Here is a 10,291-nt window from a genome sequence, read left to right as displayed (position 1 = left end):
TGTACAACAGAAACCTTTTGTTACCTTTTTCAATACTGAATAATTGCAGGCTGTTCTCATAGTGACAGTATATTTGCAGTTTAAGCAGTAACATTTTAATTAGTCTGTAGCATTGGGACATTCTAATTCATGTATTCGGCTTTCAAGTAGAAGTCCTTTGTTAAAGCTTTACATCCATTCATCTCTTCAGTAAGTTTTATGTTGAGCACAGCTCTGAAATTCTTAATAATCTAGGGTGGTTAACTGGAATTGCTCAATGTATTCATAACTGTCTGGTTTAAGTGGACAGTGAAAGCCTTAACTCTTCTGCTTATTTTATCATGTACGTTTACTGATAAGTGCCCAGCATGACTTTGGAAAACGTCTGCTCTTCAAATTGAGCCAATAAATACTTCTAACATTTGGGTTTTTAACGCTGTGTGAAGAAACATTGTAGCGAAACAAACAGAACATCACAGTTACTTAAAGGTGCTAGTCTGATCTAGGTTCACTATTCAGGTGTTCGCTGTAACCTACTTGGTAAATTCAGCAACAGTTGTTACGCATTGAAGAAAATTGTAATTCTTGGAAAAGTTGTGAAATCTCCTTTTACAATAGCATTCCAATTTCAGTCTAAAGAACAAACTATAAAGAAGATCCTATAAAGAATGAACTAATGGCCATGGTTCTTTACAAATACAAACAAACAAAACCCCAAAACCTCTTCCATTTTCAAATGCTGTTCCTAGATCTGATCTCTTGTGTTTTGGCCAATAGGTAATTCAGACATGGTAATGCTTACCTACTGTTAATGAGGAAAGACTTAAAATCTGCCAGTAAATCTGATTTAACATTTAGGTCTGGTTGTTTCAGACTGGCTTAGAATGTTTTCTTCTGGGTGTTTTGTTTGGGTTTTTTTTTTTTGGTTTTGGGGGTTTTGTGTTGGTTTTTTTTTTTAATGAGACTTGTAATGGACATAGGCCTAAAACTAGGAGGGGATGAGTTGAAACACTTAGGCTTTACATTTAAACTCTAATGACAAAATATCTTTGTAAAGCAAGTCTTGTTAAAGGCTTATATGTTTCTTAAAATCGAGCATTTTATTTGAAGAAAAGGTCTTTTCCTGAATCTCAGTGCAACTATAGCAATGCAAGTAATGTGTGATTATCTTCAGCTTTTTTGGCTTGCAAAACCAGTTGAAAAAGAAAAGAAAACATCTTTAAATGTAGTTCAAGCCAAGAACTTAAGACTGAAGTAATGAGGAAGGAGCTAACTTCCTATTTCATGTTATAAATCTGCACTTTCAGTTTGGAGTTTTAGTCCCAGTATATTTCTTCTTTGCACAAATAAACTCTGAAAAGTATTATTGTTTATTTACCTGACTATTTTTCCAGCAGCAAGTAGCTTCAGAGGATTTATCCAGCAGAGTATTAGAATCACAGAGAGGCTGACAGCTGCACTTTGATCCTGAGGCAGTCATTTTTGATACCACCTGCAACTGCTTGTTATCCCTCAGTAAGGGAGGTAAGAAAGAAATAGGGGAGAGACAAGTCAGGTGAGATGTGTTTGTGGGAAAGGACGTTTTTGGGGACAAGGGAATGAACAGGGATATCTTGCAATGCTGAAGAGCAAAGATAATAAGGCAACCTCAGCTGATACACTACTATTTTGGAATGTCAGCCTAAAAGTAGTTGTATATGAAATCATGCTGAATGAAAATGACTGCATGCACTTTTACAAATTGTATTGTCAATATTTAAAATCAGATTTAATATTATAAGCCTGGGACAAATGGTGACACTTAACACGTTATTTTACATGACTAGGAAAGCAGGACTACCTCAGCTTAATAATTGATATGGTCCGATACTTTTACCGTTGCCTAGCTACTATATGGTAGCTCATTGGTGGTGCTCTGATGTTGTAGAAGGCGGTAGGAAGGTCTGGTCATTTGGACTATAAAAGGGCTTGCATAAGCTTGAGGGTTGGTAAACCCTTGAACACAATGACATCAGTAATTACTCTCTTGTCTCTGTGTTGCTCTTAAACCAGGAATTGTTGTATCAGGCCTTTTGATACATCTGTTATCAATTACAAATTAGTCAATTAGTCAAAAAAAACCCTATTCTGTAACTACAATCAAGTATCGGACACAAAAAAGGAAAATTAGCACTTTGCCTTTAGTTCAGGTAATTTATCTGTCAACATCAGCTGTCCCAGAGAATAGCAACCCTGAATATGAATACTGTAAATAGGGTGAGAATATAACTTCAGCTAGAAATTGCATAAATTTAGTCTTGTTGTCTTATTTAAGACAGCATGAAAAGCTTCCTCATTAGTTTGGTCTTTTGGTTGTCAGTTGAAAGCTGGTATGCAGTTTGATATTCTCGGTTAATGCCTTGCAGAAGTTACCATCTACCATAATGTAACTGGCTTCTGTGTAAGCCATTGTGTTTTACCATCGGCTTCTGCTATATGGAGATACTGAGGGGAGCTCAGCACATAGAGCTCTTTTTTGCTTCAGAATAAACTCTGTTGGAGGGAGGCTGGTCTCTCCATTACTGCGTGTTCAACCATAGGAACTGGTGGGGCTGCTTTCCTCTTAGTGTACCTTCTGGGCATTTGGAAAAGATAAAACAAAAGCTATGACATAAAACATTTGGCAGCTTTATCATAGCTGTAAGACTGTGATGTGATACATATTCAAGGGGCCAAAACCTTCCCATAAAATGTGCTTTTTTAGTCTGCAGGTTTGTTACCTAAGCTAAACATGTGCATTCTTAGTCCTAAATGTATTGGCAATGCCATCTTGCAGAGTTAAAATGACTGATTATTTGTAACGGTTTGGTTTCTTGGAGGTTTTGCAGTTTGGGGATTTTTTCTTCAATAAATTAGGTCTGGAGTGGATAATAAAAATTTTCCGTGCAGTCTGAACATTGGCTGACTTTAGAATACTGAGTAGACCCTGTATGGTATTTTAAATCCTTTAAAATATTAATATTTGGGTTAATACTATTGCTCTTTAGTCATAGAGCAGGGAAGTAAAAGCCAGAGTGGAAGGTGTCACAAGTAAAAAATGAAGACTGATGTAAGAAAAAAATGAGTGTTAATAAATGTAGTCTAAAAACCAAATTTAAATTATTATCTACCAGACCTGCAAGGTTTTGGACTGGTCTTCCACAGGGATGGGGGTAAGCAATGACATATCTGGTTCTATAAACAGTGTGACGTGTTTACTTGAGGGATTGTGTGACATGGTTGATTGCAGTAACACAACTGGGCTCAGTGATCTGCAAACGATTTAGGCTGGTAGGTTCAACAACAGGAAGAACTAGATTATTATTTTTTTTTAATGCATCTGAATTTATATATTGCCTGGTCAGTTATATACAGTGATTCAGAGCCAGAAGAATATATCTACGTATATTTTTCCAGCCATTAAATGATTATTCATGGTTACTCTGGAGCACCTCAGAGCAGAAGGCTGCTCCAGGTCAGCAGCACTCCTTGTGTAATCATTTGCTTTTCAGAAGGTATACAGTATCTACCAACCACCTTTTCTCACACCAAACAGCACATGAAATGCTCAGGTAAACAAGAAAGTAGCAGCTCACTATTTGACTTAACTGGCACGTGAATCCTGATGTTACACTTCGATAAGCTCCTCCAAATCTATTCGGCTGGGGCATGAACCCATGACCTGTCTACTGCTGAGTGGAAGGTCCTCCGCCATGTGCTAGTATCTACAAACCCACCCACGGCACTGACTTGCCTTGAAGGCAACCAGAAGTCTTTTCAACATTTGCATTAATTGTTTGAAACGAACTGTGAACTGTTGCGGGTCCTTACGTATTTAAGACTGTGGAGATAACGTTTGCTTAGTCCACTTGTTGCCATACACTTAATTAGGCAGCTTGGACACCAGACAGGGCTGGATATAAGAACAGTGCTAGACAGTGCTATCAGTATCAAATCTATAGTCTTTGTGCTAAAAATCACTGTTTTAAAGGAGCATTTTGTTTTAAGAGTTAAGTCTTTTGCAACTGCCCTTTTTCTGTTTGTCAGGTATCAGAAAGTTTCCATTTATCAAACCCATCACAGCTAACTGCTGCTGTAACGTGGCCATGAGGCAACCAGCAAACGACCATCCCTCTTTTCTTGGAAGGAGCGTGTTTTCGCTAGAAAAATTCTGTAACGCCAGCAGGAACGGCTGCGGTTTGAGGTGGGGGATTGCCCGTTAAACAGCGTTTGCGAGGACTGGGGCTGCCTTGACCAGGCGCTCCCCTCAGGCCGTTCTAAGTCCCACTCGGCCGCTGGGCCCTACCTCGCCGCTCGGTCCCGAGCGAGGGGAGCCCGCCGGGCCGCCGCCATCCCTCGCGGGGCGGGCCGGCTCCCTCCTCGGCGGCGCGGGGCCGCGGCAGCGGCTCCATCCCCGGCCGGAAGAGGAAGGCCCGCCGGGGCGCTGCGGAGGGCCGGGGAGGAGCCGCCGCCGCCTGCCCGCAGCATCCCCAAGGGAGGGCTTTTGGCTGGCGGGGGGGACGCGCCCGCGCCCCCTGAGGAGCGGTAGGTGGCCCGGGGCGCGGCGGGCGCGTGGGAGGGAGGGCGGCCGGGGGAGCGGGGCTGGGCCGGGCACGGCCGGGCTGGCCTCGCCGGGCCCCCGGGGTGTTGCCCGGTGGCGGCTGGTGCTTTGCCGGGGCTGGCGGCGGGTCCTCTCCGCGGACTCCGCATCTCTCCACGGCCGCCCCTTTCCCGCCCGGCGGCCCCTCTGGGCTCGGGCTCCCCTGGGAAATTGAGCTTCTTTCTGTTTTTCTGTCCCACTCACCCCCTCGCCGCCGTTTGTAACTCCGGCTCCTGACCTGAATCAGGAATTTACAAAGGGGTTAGAGGAGCCTTCTCAAGGCTGAGCAGGTAGAGCCGGGCATAGGACGTTACAGGTGGGGGAAGGGGTGGGAAGGATGAAATTCTTCCTGCTGGCAGATGACAAATCTCTGTGTGCTTGGGCAGGGCCAGCTTTACTGCTGATCCCTCCCCGAGAGACACAGCGTCAAAGCCAGCCGTGAGACAGGGACAGGGGAGCGTGAGACAGGGACAGGGGAGCGCTGAGGGGCTGGTGGGGGGGAGGGGGGGGGGCACGGTAGAGCAGAGCAAGCGGCAGAGGGACACAGGCGTCAAGAGAAACAACTTCCCCAAACTAAAAATTCTCCACTCTCTTCAAACATGGCTCACAGAAATCAAACGTCATTGTGGAGGTGGTTTGTTTTTGCTGGTGGGATGCCAGGGCCTATAAAACATTTGGTGGTTTCCTGCCTAGCAGAAAATATGGAGAGGTTTGGGCAATGAAGGTGATGGAGGACAAAGTATAAACATGTAGAACCTTAGGATGTTGCGTAAGGGAAATTGCAACCACGTAGCTGAAACTGGAGCTGAATGAAAGGTTAGTGCTATCATCAGTAAGTTCAAGCAGCATGCTAGCCGAAATGGCTGTGAGGTTAAGGTGTAGAGGATGTTACCCCGTGTAAATAAACCTGGAATGAAGTTCAGCTTGGTCGTACAATTCAATGGATGAATAAACAAATTGTGAGGAAAACCAAGATAGTATCTGCCACAATGAACCCATCCTTCAACTGTTGGCTAGATGGACCTAGGGCCAAGGGGAATTTGTCTAAAGGTATGGTTATGTTGGCTCCAGATGCTCTTATATCATTTGGGTAAACAAATAACGCTAAATATTTGTAGCAGTGATGACTTACCATTTTAAATAAAAGGATCCTGAACATAACCAAACTGCTCTGTTCACTAGCAGATTTAAGAGCATTATGCCGTGAGTTTAATAAATGGATTGCAGGTAGCCCCATTTCACATTTATGTAATGTTTCGGTGCTAGTAAACTGAATCCACAAGTAAAGAAATGTCACAATAATATTTATTGCTGAGCATAACAAAGTGTTATGATCTTCATTTAGTGTCATGGTGTCATATGCCCAAGTACCTTGTGTACATACTACAGTATGTCTTGTCTGGAATAGAATTAACATAAATTCTCAGTGCTTTCAGTCCTGACTCATCAAAGTCAATGGATATTTTCGTATTGATTAACTTTGTTGGATGAAATTGTCTCCTTTTTTACTCTTTTAGTGCAACAATTAATTCAGGGATTTTTGCAGTAGAAGGGACTGCTAATTGGTTTATGTTTTATGACTGAGATACACTGTAAAGTTTCTACAAGTCTGAAGTTTGCAGTTTCATGGTTTGTGTATTGTTCCTTTATTTTGATATCTGTTGAAACTGAGTTTTTTTCAGGATAAATCTGGCTTCTTTATTTGTTAAATACTGAACATGGTATGGCCTGCTTCCTTGTTTAGGTCTTTAAGATAGTTTTTGAGTATTATCAAAGGAAGTTGATAGTTCTGATATTTCCAACAAACTAAAACGCTGCCTTAAACATTTGATGCCCCAATTCGTATAGCCTATTAGTGGCTGTCATCCAAAGAAAGGAAAAAAATATTTAAGTTTCAAAATCTTGTTGTGTTGTTTCTTGAGGTGCTGTTGCTCTCTGGGATTTATCTTGAAGACAGCATTCCTGCAATAGGTAGGAAGTCTACATTTTTTTTTTCTAGTATACACTGGAGGCGTAAATCTATTAGTTACTTGAATGTGGATATTCAAAATATGAGTGCCCTTTCTTACCTATTTTATTGTAATGCTGAGTTGAAAACATTTGGGAAAGATGTATTTAAATGCTCCTTTATTCTGTGTTTTATTTGGGAAGCTCCTATAATAGAGGTTGTTACCTTATTGCCCTCATAACCTGCTCTTGATGCAGGCAAACTTCATGTTGAGCTAATAACCGAGGCTAGAGAGCTGAGGTTCCAGTTCCCTTGCAAACCAGGTACCTTAATATAGCCATAGCTTGTATTTATTTTTTGTGAAGTCTGTAGAAAGTGAGAATGAATCAGCAAGTTACTCTTGTGAAAGACCTGCAAAATGCTTCCTGTTGACTGGATTTAAATGTAATTTTTTAGAAGCAGAACACCTGGGAGCATGGCCTTGCAAGAGAGAGGAACCATCAATGACAAGCAAGAACGGAACTCTAGTCGTGTTATTACAATTGTCTTCCTGGCACTTTTCATCGACTTGTTGGGATTTGCGCTCATCTTGCCACTGTTTCCTTCCATCCTTGATTATTACAGCCAGACTGAGGTAAGCAAAAGAGAAAGTCAGCCTGCTGGAAATGTTAGGTATGGGATCAGTAGGGAAGGATGGAAGAAAAATCCCTTGCCTTGGGGCAAACCAAGTAGCTGTAGGCAGAATAATAATATCCAGCACATTTAAATGGTTCATGGACTGAATTTGTTTGTGAACCTGCATAAGACTTTTCCCTCTTGCTTTTTCATTAAAATGAGAGAGTTGTTTTGGGGAAAATTCAGGAATTTCTTAGAAGCTAGTCCTTGTAATTACCAGTGCATTTGTAACTCACACTGATGTCACTGGTGAGACAGAGTAAATGACAGTCCATAATGGATCTGCATACTGGGGTTTATCTAAGAACCAAAGAGATGAGAGGTTTTACCCTACTTTATTTCAGGCACTCACTTGTTCTCACCCCAGTATCGTGTTCACTACATCTCAGTTTCCATTCTTAGCAGGGAGCTGGCTGCTGCTCTGGGAACGCAGTGTGGAAAGTTATGTTGGTTCCCAGCTGTGCAGCTGCTCACAGTTACCATTCTCGAGTGTTACTGGACAAGACGAAGATGATGTTGTGGGAGAATTATTTTTGCAGCCCCTTTCTAACTCCACTCCAACTGCAGCTATAGGCTTTGTCTTTCTTATGACCCTATCTCTAACCACAGCCATGTGCTCTGATCTCCAGCATCTTCCCCCACTTACAGTATATTTCATAGAATCATAGATCATTTAGGTTGGAAGAGAACTTTGAGATCATCAGGTCCAACCATTAACCCAGCACTGCCAAGTCCATCACTGAACCGTGTCCTTAAGCACCACATCTATGTATTTTTTAAACAATTGCAGGGATGGTGATTCTACCACCTCCCTGGGCAGCCTGTTCCAATGCTTGACAACCCTTTCAGTGAAGAAGTGTTTCCTAATACCCAGTCTGTAACCTCCCCTGGCACAACTTGTGGCCCCTTCCTCTTGTTCTGTTGCTTGTTATCTGGGAGAAGAGACGTACCTCCACCTGCCTACAACCTCCTTTCAGGTAGCTGTGGAGAGCAATAAGGTCACCTCTGAGCCTTTCCCCTCCCCAGACTAAACAACCAGTTCCCTTAGCTGCTCCTCTTAAGACTTGTGCTCCAGACCCTTCCCCAGCTGTGTTGCCCGTCTCTGGACACGCGCCAGCATCTCAATGTCTCTGTTGAAGTGAGGGGCCCAAAACTATACACAGGGTTCAATGTGTGGCCTCACCAGTGCCCAGTGCAGGGGGACGATCACTGCCCTGGTCCTGCTGGCCACACCGTTTCTGACACAAGCCAGGATGCTTTTGGCCTTCTTTGCCACCTGGGCACACCTGCTGGCTCATGTTCAGCTGGCTGTCAGCCAGCACCCCCAGGTCCCTTTCCACCAGGCAACTTTCCAGCCACTCTGCCCCCAGCCTGTAGCACTGCATGGGGCTGGTGTGACCCCAGTGCAGGACACAGCACTGAGCCTTGTTGAACCTCACACCATTGGCTTTGTTCCATCAATCCAGCCTGTCCAGATCCCTCTGCAGAGCCTGCCAGCAGATCAACACTCCTCCCCAGCTTGGTGTCATCTGCAAACTTGCTGAGGGTGCACTCGATCCCCTTGTCCAGATCATTGATAATGACACTAGACAGGACTGGCCCCAGCGCTGGGCCCTGGGGAACACCCCCTGTGACCAACAACCAGCTGGATGTAACTCCACTCACCACCATACTTTGCACCCAGCCATCCAGCCAGCTCCTAACCCAGCACAGAGCACACCCATCCAAGCCATCAGCAGCCAGTTTCTCCAGGAGATGCTGTGGGAGACAGTGTCAAAGGCTTTACTAATGTTCAGTTAGACACCATCCATAACCTTTCCCTCATCCACTAGGCGGGTCACCTTGTCATAGAAGGAGATCAGGTTCATCAGGCAGGACCTGCTTTTCATAAACCCGTGCTGACTAGGCCTGATCACCCAGTTGTCCTTGCACATGCCACACGATGGCACTCAGGATGATCTGCTCCATAACCTTCCCCAGCACCAAGGTCAGGCTGACAGGCTGTAGTTCCCCTGATCTTCCTTCCGGCCCTTTTTGTTGAAAGGTGTCACATTGGCTGACCTCCAGTCTTCTGAGACCTCCCCAGTGAGGAGCTGTTGATAAATGATGGACAGCAGCTTGGCAAGCTCCTCCACCAGCTCCCTCAGCACTCTTGTGTGGATCCCATCTGGCCCCATAGACTTGTTATTTCCTATAGCCAAGATCTTCACCTTCTTTTCAGGTTCCCCTTCTTCTTTTTAAATCTTCCTCCTTTTTTCAGGAACCGTTCTTGTTTGCACCACCTCTTCTTTCTGTGCCTACAAGCCCCTGATTCTCCCAGGCTAACCAGTTTCTGTGCAGAGGGATAGAGTATGTCTCGTGTTGCTTTATTAATTGAAAGATTCAGGACATGCCACTCCTGTTTAGTTCAGGATTTAGCAAGTAGCAGGCTTGATGGTCTGCAAAAGGTCAAATCCCTATATTCCCCCACGTAAACACATACCCCCAATTATTTGCTGCTTGTTAGCATTCACAGTTTAAGCGATTTTTACCATATGGCAACTGATCAGCAAGGAAATTTTCCCTGGCAGGGGGAGGAGGAGAGAAGAAATCATCTAACGCTGTCTTTGGTTCACTAAGCTCTGATGCTGTGTTTGAAAATGAAACAGGGAAACTGTCTTCCTCCTCCTATTTCCCTGTTATCTGTTTTGCAGGATGGATTCTATTTGTCATTGCAACGAGGTGTGGATTGGTTTGCACTGATGGCTGGGATACCTCCAGGGCGGAAATACAACAGTGTCTTGTTTGGAGGTATGGAAATTAAACAAACAAGCTAACAGGGCAAAAAAAAAAGGACAAAAAAAAAAAAAAAAAGACTGTTGTTATCAAGTTACTTTCAGTATTGATGTGAGGAATGATGAGGAAAATGACAAGAAATACAAAAAGCATACTTGTCTTTTAATAGATTTTGATTTAAATAACACAGAAAATATCTCTTACAGTAGGCTATAAATTATTTTGGTTTCATCATACTGATAGCAATGAAGAGTTGGACAGCCCCATCTCCGTTATTTGGAGATACCTAGACAGGC

General features: G+C 43.6%; 1 protein-coding gene across 5 annotated transcripts in view; it reads left to right on the top strand.

Moving 5' to 3' along the window:
* Positions 1-6: 6 nt before the first annotated feature.
* The window catches only part of MFSD10 (major facilitator superfamily domain containing 10), a 30,790-nt gene continuing 20,505 nt past the window's right edge, over positions 7-10,291 (top strand). For 2 of the 5 annotated variants that reach the window (XM_080410800.1, XM_080410797.1), the window contains exons 1-4: positions 7-4,542; positions 6,520-6,568; positions 7,002-7,179; positions 9,914-10,010. In XM_080410800.1, coding sequence (XP_080266926.1) covers positions 7,021-7,179; positions 9,914-10,010 — 256 coding nt within the window. In that variant the 5' untranslated portion in view covers positions 7-4,542; positions 6,520-6,568; positions 7,002-7,020. Of the gene's footprint in view, positions 4,543-4,844; positions 4,888-6,519; positions 6,569-7,001; positions 7,180-9,913; positions 10,011-10,291 lie in introns of all 5 variants that reach the window. The other 3 variants (XM_080410799.1, XM_080410801.1, XM_080410798.1) reach the window with 3 other exon arrangements.

The sequence above is a fragment of the Falco punctatus genome, assembly GCF_963210335.1.
Source record: "Falco punctatus genome assembly, chromosome: 1".
Classification (NCBI taxonomy): Eukaryota; Metazoa; Chordata; class Aves; order Falconiformes; family Falconidae; genus Falco; species Falco punctatus.
This window is presented reverse-complemented; position numbering and strand designations above follow the sequence as displayed.